Source organism: Hemibagrus wyckioides, linkage group LG01, assembly GCF_019097595.1.
Source record: "Hemibagrus wyckioides isolate EC202008001 linkage group LG01, SWU_Hwy_1.0, whole genome shotgun sequence".
In the NCBI taxonomy this organism is placed as follows: domain Eukaryota; kingdom Metazoa; phylum Chordata; class Actinopteri; order Siluriformes; family Bagridae; genus Hemibagrus; species Hemibagrus wyckioides.
Window position 1 is genome coordinate 7071118 of NC_080710.1, and position 14289 is coordinate 7085406.

The 14289-nt window shown below is 38.1% G+C and overlaps 2 protein-coding genes across 8 annotated transcripts in view; one reads left to right on the top strand and one right to left on the bottom strand.

Annotated features, from left to right (window-relative positions):
• Positions 1 to 4132, top strand: part of nphp3 (nephronophthisis 3) — a 30407-nt gene extending 26275 nt beyond the window's left edge. For all 6 annotated transcript variants that reach the window (XM_058402900.1, XM_058402936.1, XM_058402918.1 and 3 more), the window contains 4 exons: positions 872 to 1112; positions 1799 to 1924; positions 2066 to 2181; positions 2433 to 4132. In XM_058402900.1, the coding sequence (XP_058258883.1) occupies positions 872 to 1112; positions 1799 to 1924; positions 2066 to 2181; positions 2433 to 2601 (652 nt within the window). In that variant the 3' untranslated portion in view covers positions 2602 to 4132. The remainder of the gene's footprint in view (positions 1 to 871; positions 1113 to 1798; positions 1925 to 2065; positions 2182 to 2432) is intronic.
• A 10-nt stretch (positions 4133 to 4142) lies between these two features.
• Positions 4143 to 14279, bottom strand: uba5 (ubiquitin-like modifier activating enzyme 5). Of its 2 annotated transcripts, XM_058402974.1 has the most exons (12): positions 13970 to 14279; positions 13794 to 13839; positions 13619 to 13708; positions 12715 to 12824; positions 12400 to 12486; positions 12188 to 12272; positions 11899 to 12003; positions 11517 to 11644; positions 9945 to 10080; positions 9667 to 9742; positions 7599 to 7705; positions 4143 to 4618 (listed from the first exon to the last, which is right to left on the bottom strand). In XM_058402974.1, the coding sequence occupies exons 1-12, from the start codon at positions 14125 to 14127 to the stop codon at positions 4535 to 4537; spliced, it is 1212 nt and encodes a 403-aa protein (XP_058258957.1). In that variant the 5' UTR covers positions 14128 to 14279; the 3' UTR covers positions 4143 to 4534. The 2 variants fall into 2 exon arrangements, with proteins under 2 accessions (XP_058258957.1, XP_058258966.1); XM_058402983.1 differs by lacking the exon at positions 13970 to 14279 and having other exon boundaries at positions 13624 to 13708; positions 13794 to 13808.
• Between the last annotated feature and the right edge of the window lie 10 nt (positions 14280 to 14289).

The following is a 14289-nucleotide window of genomic DNA, read 5'->3' on the forward strand; positions in this document are numbered from 1 at the left end:
AAAACTATAATAAAAATACTGGACTAAATTCAGTACATTTTTGCATTTCTGATGAAGGTATATGGGTCCTTTATGCAAAAAGGTCCAAAATGAGATTAATCTGGTTTAGAGAATTTTTTTTTTCACATTTTCCAAAAATTAAAATAGAATTCATGTGAAAAGTGCAATATTTATAAAGTAAATGTGGACTTACTTCATTGATCTCAAATGAGACATTTATTTTCACTGACATGAGGATAATACACATTTCCAGCTACTGACTCTTAATGTCTGACAGTGGAGTGTGAGTTACTACAGTCTTCTATGGGTTTTTTTATTGATTGGTCAGAAAGTGTAAAGGTTTTTTTTTAAAAACTGCAATTTATAAGAGCCTTATTTCTTGTAAGTTCTTAACATTTTGCAGGTTCGGGAAGGGGGATGTGAACTTATGATCTCAATTGTAAATATAAAACTGATTCAAATGTATAGTATGCTGTATATGAAAAAAAAAGAATGATTTATAAGAAGAATAAAACACTTCAGCATACGTTGTTATTGTAAAATAATGTGCACAGTGGTAAGGGTAAATCTATATTATTTTGCACCCCAACACCTTCTGCAAGCCCTGTTATCTTATTCCTCACTATCACTATCAGGAGTTAACTAGTTAATTAAAAGAAGATCTTATATGAAAAATATAATATGACAAAAAGAATTCAGGTTCATTAAAAAGAGCAAAAAAGCAGTATTGTTAAACACTAACAGTAGTCTGTTAAAGTTTTATACCTATACTTTAATCTTATCTGTGATGATGTTTGCTTTGTAATAAATAATGATGTTGGTTTGTAACAGGTGTTGGTTTGTAACATGAATTTCTTACATTGTGTTAAAGTGCAGCGAAAGTGTTCTTGCTGCGTTCGTTGGAGATGCGGCAGCGTGTTTTGGGCGCTGATCACCCGGACTGTGCGCAGTCTCTGAATAACCTGGCTGCCCTTCACTGTGAGAGGAGGGATTATGAGAGCGCTGAGCAGCTGTATGAGAAAGCACTGGAAATCCGCAAGCGAGCCCTGGCTCCAGACCACCCATCTCTCGCCTACACCCTCAAACACCTAGCCATGCTCTACAAGCGCAGGGTGAGAGAGATACACTCTGTTTTACCTCACACGTGTTTTTAAACCAGCTGAGAAATAGAAGAACAAATGAAGGATAAATACGTTATTTCTAGACACAGATTGTGACTGTAAATGTGCTATGAGCATATTTTCTTTTATATAAAGTAAAATTTAAAACCTGGTCATTTAAAAAAATATTTACACCACAGTAATTTGCCAGAGATAACATTTTAAAATGATTAAAATCTTGTTTAATGTTGTTTTAATGATTTGTATTTTTTTTTTAATTTATTTATTTTTTATTTGTAGTTATGTTTTATGTTTTAAAGCAACTTTATTTGCTATACCGGACACTTTTTTCTCTCAGAGTTACAGAGAGCCCAAAAAAATAATGAACATCTCCTCACAGAAAACTTCTTCAAAGGTCCCTGTGAAAACTGTAGGCTATATAATAAGCTCATATTTAATTAAGTTGCTCAAAAGCTCCTGGTTGGACTGTATAAAAGTGTAGGAAGGACAGCAATTTGCAGCTAGAACCCCTCTCACAGCTGTGCTGAGGGTTCTTATAAAAGACAGAGGCAGATCCAATACAGATTTTGCAGCACTGCAGGTCTCTCTCATGTCCTAGCTAGAGTTTAATTACAGTAAGCAATAGTGAGTAGCTAAAAGAATAACGCAGTCCAAAATATAAATTGTGCACATTATAGGGGAAGTTGGAGAGGGCCATGCCCCTATATGAGTTGGCTCTTGAGATCCGAGAGAAGAGCTTTGGGCCCAAACACCCGAGCGTGGCTACTGCTTTGGTTAACCTTGGTGTCCTCTACTGCCAGCTAGTGAGTCTGCAAATTGCAATAACACATATTTCATACCAAAGAAATAACTGAACTGTGGTATTAATGCTTGTGCTGCTACAGTAGTTGTGGTTTAGAATATGTTCATCTATGCCAAGCTACCAGTGTGTGTGTGTGTTGCAGAAGAAACACAGTGAGGCATTGCCACTGTATGAGCGGGCACTCAGAGTGTATGAGGACAGCCTCGGGCGACTGCACCCTCGAGTAGGAGAGACTCTGAAAAATCTGGCAGTGCTCAGGTTTGTTTTCTCTCATTTTACAACACAGAACAACTGAAATCCCTGATCTCTTCATCTTACAGGAAAGCTGATTGAACATATTTGAACACAGTTACCCTGTGCTCTCTCCTCTCACCATCTCTTTTCATATTATTTGAATTGTGACATATAGAGATGCACAAAGACCCATTTGCATGCTTTGGAAAAGAGTGTGAACCCTTTACAGCTATTTCTAAATAATGAGTGACCGAATCTCTGCATCTGTTTCAAAGTTATGAGGAAGGGGATTTTGAGAAAGCCGCTGAGCTGTACAAACGAGCCATGGAGATCAAGGAAGTCGAAACGTCTTTGGTGTGTGAGAAAGCCCCATCTCCTCACTCATCCAGCGGTGACACCTTCAGCAAGCGAAGCCCCAGCCTCCTACCTCACACCCCCAGGTGACCTCTAGTGAGGTCCGACACCTCACACCCTCACCAGGCAAAACTAACTTGTGTCATAAACCAAAGCAAAGTTCTGGTCCAAGAAATAACACTTTTGCCTTTTGGGAAATACCATGTGAACTGAATGGTCATTTTTGTTACTTGTCATGTATTGGTACATTGTCAGTCCTGCTTAGTGCTATAAATAATACTATTTTAAAGTGTTATTTGGTACGCAGAGATGGTATTCTTTGGTTTCAGTCAACTTTATTGTAAAAAAACTGAACGTGTCAGCTTAAATCAGCTTTAGAAAAACAATTTGGTGTTCTTCTGTACTGTATTACAATCTTACATGTGAAAACATCTTTAAATAATGTGCCTTACTAAAATCTAATGGGACACGTGCATTAACATTAAAATGAAGTGTAAACAACTTGTACATAGAGCTATACGTACACAGACAAAGCTGCTGAGAAGGGTTTGAAGTATGAGTTTGAAACATGGCAATCAGTGACTGTAAATCTTAACCATTTTAAACACCTCTAAATGACTCTATATAACAATGAAGGACCTACTTTGAAAGCCATTTATGCTTAAAATTCCACAAGATTTCCACAAAGTTTACAAAATAGCATGTATCAGTTAATTTAATTGTGACACAAATGTGACAATTAGTCGTGCCAGTTTGTAGCTATTATGGAGTTTTTCCAGACGTCCCTTAACTTTATTTTTTTCTTAACCTGACTGCCCTGACTTCTGGTGGACTTTGTGCTAGGGATTAGTCATAGGGATTTGAGAAAACACTGATTTGCTGAGTGACTGAGTGGTGTCACATTTCTCATACCTGAACACAAATGATGGTACACATATTTATCCAAATTCTTATATGTGTGTGTTCACGTTATGTTACAACTTCATCCACGGCCCTGCAGAGAAACCTATTCTGTAACATCAACATTTATTGCCATGAGAAAGAGAGGTCAGGAAATTTTCATTTTATTGTTTAATATTTGTGTTTTGCTTTATAATGATACTTAAACACTACTTTAGTTACATTTTTTATTACATTTATTAATACAATTTATAAAAATGACTAAATATTAAAGAATATCTTTTTTTAAATCAGAAATCCATCATGAATTTTAAAAATGAACTTTCCTGTTAAAGAGCTTTCACTGTTCCCCATCCTCAGAGTGCAGACTGGGCCAGCCTGTGCCTTTGGATAATCCTCTTACAGATTATCACATGAACATGGTGTATGTCCCATAATTAAATAGATTTTTATTCATTTACATTCATTACAGAATGGAATAATAGTTTCCCAAGGATGATGGGAAGCAGCTAAATGAACAGTTACACAGTCATGCATTCAGTCTACTGCAACTCCGAAATTTACTGCTACAGTATTAAAGTGGTGACAATACTGGAAATACTTTTCTGTCTGGAGGCCAACACTCAGTAAAAACACCAAACACTACATTAGAGGTTCATGTGCATTTGTTAATAAGGTGCATTATTTGATGTGTATGAACAATAAATATGACAAAAACATATGAATGTGGATGATGTTATCCTGATGTCAGTAAATACTTTATTGAACAAGGACATCAGCTCAAAGATCTTTGAGCAACTTAAATGGCAGAAATCTTTAGAAAGATTTAACATGGACTCTCATGTGTTTGTGAGATTTCATTTTCACTTGAGCTAGGCACAGTGACTGCTGAGGACTAATGAGGGAAAACTTTAATGAAATATCTCGTTTCATTTACAGTGTTTTAACAAATGCAGAAATCATGGTCATCATGTACCATTTGCAGCAGCTGTAATGTCTTTATAAGTAAAGAGAAGTTTGTTAACCTGACAGGAATGAGACTGTGTATAATGTTAATGGATTGTAGCTCCTCAGGGCACAGGTGAGAGAAGCTTGTGTTTATGCAAAATTAGATGATCTGCCTTTACAGTTTCTTCATTTGAGCCATCAACTCCTCCAGACTCTGATCTGTCTCTTCTACAGTCTCTTCTGAATTTACTTCCCCATCCTGAAGAAAATACAAAAGGCAGACAACTGTTAAAATGTTTAGAGAAAGGGCTGGTAGGCAGGGTTGGGAAGAGGTGATAGTTCAACCCACAGCATCATATAAGCAGTAAATACAATAAACTAAAGGTACAGTCCCCTCCATACGTATTGAAACAGGCCAATTCTTTTGTTTTTTGTTAATTGCTAAACTTTGTTTGAACCCTGAGAAAACTACTTTATTTGTTAAAATTTATAAACCAAACATTTTTGAACCAATCTGGAGCGTGCTGAGAAAAAAAAAGAAACCACTGGTGTACCAACAACTAGACAAAATGCATCAGCCAAAGATAACAACTAGAGTCAGAAACATTGTCAGAGCTGCAAAAAAACTCCATAGTGTGATGGTGTGATAGTAGCAGCATGAATTCAGAAGTCTACAAATGCATCCAATTAAACTGGGAGGAACATCTCCCGAACATGAACATTCCAAAATGATAAAAAACACACACACACAGCAAAGGACTTTCTCAGAGAGAAAAACTCAAAAGATTTATACTAGGCTCTTAGACCTGTTCCAGTGTTAATATTCACATTGTTTAAATCATAGTTTTTCATCCTTTAGCTTTAATCAGTATTAAGTCATGTTATATACATTAATTTTACTCAAATTTACTGTGACTAAAATGGCACTGAATATTAGTCAACAACATTTTATGATTTACTTTATGAAATATTAAACCAAATACTTAAAAACACACACACATATATATATATATTATATATATATATATATATATATATATATAAATATATATATATATATATTATATATATATATTATATATATATATACACACACTATATTGCCAAAAGTATTCGCTCACCTGCCTTGACTCGCATATGAACTTAAGTGACATCCCATTCCTAATCCATAGGGTTCAATATGACGTCGGTCCACCCTTTGCAGCTATAACAGCTTCAACTCTTCTGGGAAGGCTGTCCACAAGGTTTAGGAGTGTGTTTATGGGAATTTTTGACCATTCTTCCAGAAGCGCATTTGTGAGGTCACACACTGATGTTGGACGAGAAGGCCTGGCTCTCAGTCTCTGCTCTAATTCATCCCAAAGGTGTTCTATGGGGTTGAGGTCAGGACTCTGTGCAGGCCAGTCAAGTTCATCCACACCAGACTCTGTCATCCATGTCTTTATGGACCTTGCTTTGTGCACTGGTGCACAGTCATGTTGGAAGAGGAAGGGGCCAGCTCCAAACTGTTCCCACAAAGTTGGGAGCATGGAATTGTCCAAAATGTCTTGGTATGCTGAAGCATTCAGAGTTCCTTTCACTGGAACTAAGGGGCCAAGCCCAGCTCCTGAAAAACAACCCCACACCATAATCCCCCCTCCACCAAACTTTACACTTGGCACAATGCAGTCAGACAAGTACCGTTCTCCTGGCAACCGCCAAACCCAGACTCGTCCATCAGATTGCCAGATGGAGAAGCGCGATTCGTCACTCCAGAGAACGCGTCTCCACTGCTCTAGAGTCCAGTGGCGGCGTGCTTTACACCACTGCATCCGACGCTTTGCATTGCACTTGGTGATGTATGGCTTGGATGCAGCTGCTCGGCCATGGAAACCCATTCCATGAAGCTCTCTGCGCACTGTTCTTGAGCTAATCTGAAGGCCACATGAAGTTTGGAGGTCTGTAGCGATTGACTCTGCAGAAAGTTGGCGACCTCTTCGCACTATGCGCCTCAGCATCCGCTGACCCCGCTCCGTCAGTTTACGTGGCCTACCACTTCGTGGCTGAGTTGCTGTCGTTCCCAAACACTTCCACGTTCTTATAATACAGCTGACAGTTGACTGTGGAATATTTAGGAGCGAGGAAATTTCACGACTGGATTTGTTGCACAGGTGGCATCCTATCACAGTTCCACGCTGGAATTCACTGAGCTCCTGAGAGCGACCCATTCTTTCACAAATGTTTGTAAAAACAGTCTGCATGCCTAGGTGCTTGATTTTATACACCTGTGGCCATGGAAGTGATTGGAACACCTGATTCTGATTATTTGGATGGGTGAGCGAATACTTTTGGCAATATAGTGTGTATATATATATATAATAACTAACAAATTAACAAAAAAGTGAAAACCCGATCTCTCGAATAAACTTACAATCAGTACACTACTATAATGCAACACTGAATTCTTTATGCTTTTTCATGGTTTGTGTTTTAGTGTGTTGCTACATAAAAAGTACACTGACAGCGTGATGGACCTTCTACCTAGTGCCTTACTTATGCAAAGGTTCACTTACCTATTTACATTATTTTGTGGAGAACAGAATTTTAATATTATGTTTATGTTGTGTACAGGTCGGATTAATCTGGTCTGTGTACAGGATTGGTTTGGGTTAATAAAGCCCTTTAGTGTACTGGTGCTCATTCACTGCTCTTTAAAGTGTACTGTAAAGTGCTCTTTGCTGACCCTTTGCTGTACCTGGCAATAAAACTTTTTCTGATTCAGCTTCAGCTCATGCTGACATTATTGGCTATGACTTAATTTGAAATACTAGAACTATTCTTCAGAAAAGGTTTTTAGGACAGAAGCAGCATGAATATCTAAAAGGTGGGTGACATTCGTTCATATGTAAATAAACATGGATGTAAACACAACGGGCAATATCTGTTCCAATACTGTTGCTCATCTAAAATATACTGTGTGGTCTGTCAGTAAACCTCACGTGTTCTAAGTTGTTTAATACATCTAGATTGTATAAAGAAATTAAAGCAGAAATTCTGATCTATAATCTGATATTTATCTTTTGACCTAAAACCCAAAAGTCTTCAGTGTTTAGCAAAAATAATAGTATCAGTCATCATTTCTATTACTTTAAGAGAGGACCGCACATGACAAAGTCAATATTACTGTTCTAATAAATGTATTGTCAGAGAATGGATGGCGCTGAATAACTTGATGGCTTGATCATGCAACATGCATGTACCTTATTGGGGATGGTGTAGGCCACAGTTATGCCCTCTGGTAAATCTGGTTTTGGACCTGATGCATCCTGAAGCTCCGCTGCTGTGATTTCAGACACCAGCTCAATACCTAATCACAGCACAGGTAGAACATGGTTACACAACAAACAACACACAGGACTTTATCTTCTGCTGGGTGCTGTATTCTGTGGTGACTTTAACACAACACTGAATTATGTCTCTAACGAGAAGCTGAAAGAAAAAAGAAAGACAGACAGACAGAGACTTGTTTTTACTTTATTGATACATGATGCAATGTCTATCAGAGCACAGTTGGCTGCAAGGGTGTAACTTTGGTTTGAGAAATGGGGGAGGACACAAAATTGGGGAAAATGTTTTTGATGTGAATCCCATTTCCTGTATTTACATACATTTAAGGCCTATGGTGATACAAAATCCAGGAAATAATTAAGTTGATTATAATGATAAATTCTGCCAAAAAAAATAGTAGGCTCTTTAGTGTACTGTATATAAAAAGATGTCTTACTTTCTTTATTGTTTAATAGGGGCTGATTGCCAAGACTTGAGAGAATAATTTTATAAAGTCAAAAATGTTCAGCATTAATGTTTTGTGTGTGAATAAAATTTAAATAATGTGGGACACAATTTCCTCTGTTAAACAAACTTTTATTTTAAACTAAGCGCTGTAGCTGAAAATGTAAAATAAATGACTTGTTGCACAGGATGTCTGTCAGAGACACATCCACCAAACCACAGGGGTTCAGAATAGAAAAAGCAAAAAGCTTTTTCTACAGTATGTGTTAAATCACTATTTTGTAATATCACTTACAAATAGACAGCAGCAACATTAACATGGAATTATATGCAAATGTTGATCATTACTTTAATAATTGTCGTTCATGCATAAACCACCACCCTTAGTTAATGACCCTTAGTTATATAATGTTAGTAATGACATCTCTCTCCATGTATCCTAACTGTCCACCTCATCTGTCCTCTGATATGAAAACCAGTTATGTTATGATCATATGGAATCTAACATTAAACTAGCATCCAGAGTCTGCTTGTCATACATTGCTGAGGGAAAATGCGTGGTTTAAAGTCAACTCGTTTTCATGCTACACAGAATGTTCATGAAAATATGATAATCCTGACCTGAGCTAATTTACTGAGTCAACCAACTCACATCACCATTCTGTCTTTTCATCCATGATGACATTAAAGTCATCTGTTGCTGCTTCTGGAGTTTCATCGCTGACTGTGCCGCAATCGCTAAACCTCACACCTTCCAGTCAGATAGTGTTAGAGTGGTGCAGCAGGGTAGTGTGATGCAGCAGGGTAGTGTGATGCAGCAGGGTAGTGTGATGCAGCAGGGTAGTGTGATGCAGCAGGGTAGTGTGGTGCAGCAGGGTAGTGTGGTGCAGCAGGGTAGTGTGGTGCAGCAGGGTAGTGTGGTGCAGCAGGGTAGTGTGGTGCAGCAGGGTAGTGTGGTGCAGCAGGGTAGTGTGGTGCAGCAGGGTAGTGTGGTGCAGCAGGGTAGTGTGGTGCAGCAGGGTAGTGTGGTGCAGCAGGGTAGTGTGGTGCAGCAGGGTAGTGTGGTGCAGCAGGGTAGTGTGGTGTGGACTGTTACTGTCCTAAAACTGAACACCACAAACATTGTGGCAATGCTGAGTTTAGCAAGCTCTGCTCCAACATTTCGCTGGTTTATGGAGACGTAGCTACACTGGAAGAGTAACTAAAAATAATTCACATGCTTAGTTCCTCTGGTCCTGAAAAAGCTCTTACAGTGGAAACATATTGCTCACACTAAGACTTGCTACTAATGTGAAAGCTGAACATACTATAAAAACTGTTCAGACATGAAAATGTGGTCAAAGCTGCAAGAGATTTTTTTTTATTGTCATTCCTCCATATAACTCAGAACATGTTTCTTCAGGACCATACTGTAAAACATAACGCAGTACTATAGCACACAGGACTACAAATTCAATATATAGAACGAATAAATATAAATAAAAAGGGGGAAATAATCCTAAATTACTCAATACTATATGTGTATGCTTCACTCACCCCACTCATTTTCTTCATGCACTACTTCCTCCTCCTCCTCCACTACTTCAGGTTTGGGACGCTCAGCTTCTTTTTTCTGTTTAAAGAACATAACTGGAATTAATTTTAGGGGGTTTTTTTGTGTGTGAGGGATTAAATGTGCTCTGATAAGCAACTGTATGAAGTTAATACTAATTAACTTCATACAGTTGAGTATTAATAATAATAATAAAAGTTAGTACAAAGTTAATAGCTGACAGTCATGCCAATGATCCAGTGAAGGAAGAAGAGATGCTCACTTTGTACTCCTCCTGTTGCCTCCTGCAGTGTCGGTCATCACACTGTGGGTTGGCTTTCATGGTCATAGTAGGGAAAAAGTCCTGCATGGCATTATAGCCCAGGTAAAAGCTCACTGTTCCAAACCTGAGCAGATACCTACAACACAGTGTCCATAAATTTTACTTAAACAATAACTGTAATAAACAGTAACAGTAACAATAACTTAAATAACTCAACCATGTTATTGAATAATCATCATAATAGACATATCCGTGTTACTTCAGTATGTTTGTTTAAAGAGATGCTGTCAGTTTAGAGTGACCACTTCACATCTACATATGACATGTCGATGATACAAGTGTTGGGATGGAGCAAGAAGGAGGTCAGACACAAGGGCTGAACATACAGGAAAATTAAATATGACAGACTACCATCCCTACAACATGAACATAATTTCAAATCTCAAGTTCTTATCTACTTGGCTCTAAGAATGTACAGTAATTATGGTCACAGAAATTGGTCACAAAATTTTTATTTGAGACTTAAAATAAAACTCAGGTAAGCTTATTCCTAAGAAAAACTGTCTCCTGCATTCGGTTCTTGAGCAAAGGCATAAGATAACATTATCTTATAAGATATTTTTCCTGTGAAACAGTCAGCATTCACAATCTGCTACTTACTTTCACCTGGAACAACTGAAACTGGGCTACAATTCACATGAGTGTGAAAACCTAGACTATTCTGTACACCGTAAATATCAATATCAAAATGATTTATTCAAAAATGATAGGAATAATTTAACAATAATAATTCAACATTAATTTTTTTCCAATATAATGCATCATTAATGAAACACAGACTGAGTTGTTAGCTACATCTCTGCTCACAACACGCTGCATTGTAGACATGGTAACTATGACAACCACAATAGATAGCAAGCTTGAGGCATGCTGACCTTTTCCATTTACCATCTACGCTACATGCCAGAATATCACAGGACGTTTCCTGCAGGTTTTCCAGGACGTGGGAACAGGGATGGGGAAACTTTTTGGACAGAACTAGGTTTTAAAATAATATAATATGTATTATTTGAATTATAATATTACATTAATTATTAAATATGTATTATATTAATGATATATAATATATAAACTAATTTATTATTTTATTTTATATAATAAATATAATTGATTATATTTATGTATTTTTTTAATTTTTTTGAAAATGGTTAGGCAAATGAATACATACAGCCTACAGACTTGTTTAAAATCCTTATTAAAAACTGGACACTCATCGTTGACTTTTCTTTTCTTTGGTCCATCCATTGTTAGAGTATGGCTCAATGCAATAGAAAACGTAGAGTGAATATCTGTGTAGAGAGGAGAAACTCAGCTTTAGCAAGGGTCTAGTGCGCCATCTAGTGGAATCACTTGAAACGCTGGGTAATGCAGGAAAAAGGAGAAATGAATGCGGTGTTTAGCACAATTTATGTAAATATTTGACAGACCGGATAAAACAGCCCAGGCCATAGTTTGCCCACCACTGCAGTAAGATGTACACAACCCCAACCCTGAGCTGTGACTGGCTCTTACTTTAGGACATTCTGCACAAGGATCCCAGCAATGACTCCCATAGTGGTGGGCAGACTGGCGGCACACACCCCATCCCGCTTTAGAGTCTTCTCATCGATGTTTGCTGCCACAACCAGCGGAGGGGCACACTGCCAAGCAAAAGCAATTACATATAAATAAACATGCCAATCTCTCCAGGTCAAAGGAGGCACTTCAAATTTCAAAAACATTAAATGACAACATAAGCAGTGTTAATATCTATCACTGTTGAAACCACACATAGCCATTCTGCTGAATACTAGAGGAACTCAACATTATGCAATTTTCTCCCATATGTTTGCCTTAAAATAACACCAAATTTAACTGATCAGCTCCTTACTAAACAAGTAAATCGTGTACCTACAGCAAAGCATGCGGTTTCCCCTGGAATGATGAGTTGTATGTGTCCAGACACGGCATTCTCGCTCACTCCAGACTCCAGCCACGTCTGACCCAGCTCATTACAAGCCTAGACAGGAAATAAGACACAGCATTTTGAAAAAGGCACACCCGGATTCTGTGAAATTTAACATTACAGAATTCAACAAAAAATAAAAACTAAAACACAAGATTTTTAAATGAAGTGGATCAACAAAAAGACATGTTTTGTCATGCACACACTAATGAACGAACAAATAGAATAAAATACCCACCGTGTTAATGGCCATTCGAGCCTCAAAATTATCCACACAACTCAACACCAAATCCACACTCTTTCCCTCTTGAAGTCCACCATTACTGAAACACACACACAAATAACAAGGGGATGTGAGCAATTCATTAAAATTTAAATGAGGAATTGTTACCTTTCAATAAATAAAACCCTATAAATGGCATGGTGGCCAGTGGATCAGGACATCCTCACCTGATGCGATCCATGAAATGTGTGAAGTTGTCCACAGTGGTGATGTTGTAATTGTGTGTCTCAAATATAACATCTGGATTGATACTCCTGCAAAGAGAAATGAGGACTAGTCAGGTTATGTTATTTTTTCCAACATTCAGTTTTATATTAAACTGCCATCAGATATGATATGATACAGACTATGATATGTCAGATTAACAAAGTGTTTAGCTTTCATCTCTTCCTTCAGGTAAAGTGCATGGCAATATTAAGAACAACTGATCAAAGAAAAAGTTCTAAAATTGTAGTGAAATAAGTGTTGTGTGTGTCCCTCACCTCAGTGTGTGCTCTGCTGCCTCCACTTTGCTGAGCCCTGCCTGATGCGGCTGGAAGAAAAGCCGGTTCATGTTGGCCAGCTCCACTTTGTCATAGTCAAATAACAACAACTACAGCAGGGGAAAAAAACAAGTAAACAAAAAAGAATATAAAGGACATCTGCCCATTAGTGGAGAGTTTATTCAGTTAATAGCTACCTTATTGTCTTAACTTTATTAAGAAAACCAACCATACAGGTGCACTGTGTAGTTACTATCAGTGGCTATAGAAAGTTTTTTTTTTTTTTTTAGAGAGCTAATCAGCGCAACATCCACACCTACAGTGAAGTAATTCCCTGTGTAGAAACACTTTGTTAATGAGAGAGGTGAGATGAGAATGACTAGACTGGTTCACACCAACTGAAAGACTACATTAACTCGTATAACCACTTCTGTGGTGAACAGAAACCAGAAAGGAATACAAGGGCTACAACAGCAACTTTGGGTGCCATTAGTGTCAGCCAAGAGGAAATTGCGGACACAGACAGCGGACAGATAAAGATAACAGACAGTTGAGTGGTCTGATAAATCTTGATTATTGCTGCAACATGTAGGTGGTAGGGTCTGAATTTGGTTTCAACAGCATGCATCAATGGACTCAACCTGCTTTGTGTCAACAATTGGTAGTACAACGGTGTGGGGAATGTTTTCTTGGCACACTTAATACTAATAAAGCATTATTTAAATATTGTTGCTGACCATGTGCAGCTCTTTAACCATCTTATAATGATTACTTTCAGCACAATACTGCACCATGTCACAAAGTCGTCTCACGCGGGTTCTGTGAACATCGATCATCACATCTGAGAGTCAGAAAAGAGGCCGGTGAAAGTGTGTACAGTAATATAATGAGAAAATTGCATTACCTTACCAATGCCACATCTGGTGAGCATCTCTGCAGTGACACTGCCCACCCCTCCTACCCCCACCACAGCCACAGCAAACGAGCGGATTTTCTACACACCAACACAAACATACGGCGATCAACACAAACACAGACACAAACATTTTGATTTGTAAAACAAAATAAACCTGCATTACCTCATAGTCTTCAACTATCCCCATGCGCTTCAAAGCCATCAGCCGGCTGCGAGAAAATAAACACTGGATTTAGCATTAGCTAATTCATTGATTGAGTACCATACGGTACAGTGTGAATACAGAAATGACTTATATGATTATCTGTTGTTAAACCACTCGTGTTAAAGTCCTCACACCTGTACGGGTTTGAATCCAGGACCTCGGCGCTCATTTTTTCAATCTTTGGTCTAAACACTGGAGTTTGAAGATCCTCTTGGCTTCGATGCTGTTTGCACTTTATTAGTTCGTTTTCTAGTTCACGGATTCGCAGCTTCAGCTCTTCAGCGGTGGCCATCACTCCTACAGCTGAATACAACTCAAACGTTCAACACTCTTTGATTTTAGCGGAAAAACAAACTTATAAAAATATAATCCACGCTGAATGTACACGTCTACAATCCCACCATCAGCTGGTACACAGTGTTCCGTAATAACCGGTCCGTGTGGAAACCATGTG

What these genes read in the sequence shown, in the direction of transcription:
- uba5 (XM_058402974.1), bottom strand. Translation starts at nt 14,127, where the DNA reads ATGGCCACCGCTGAAGAGCTGAAGCTGCGAATCCGTGAACTAGAAAAC. An exon ending in CTCGAATGGCCATTAACACG is followed by an intron (nt 12,004 to 12,187) that starts GTGGGTATTTTA and finishes TTTCCTGTCTAG; the next exon opens with GCTTGTAATGAGCTGGGTCA. An exon ending in CCTACACCATCCCCAATAAG is followed by an intron (nt 4,619 to 7,598) that starts GTACATGCATGT and finishes TATTTTCTTCAG; the next exon opens with GATGGGGAAGTAAATTCAGA.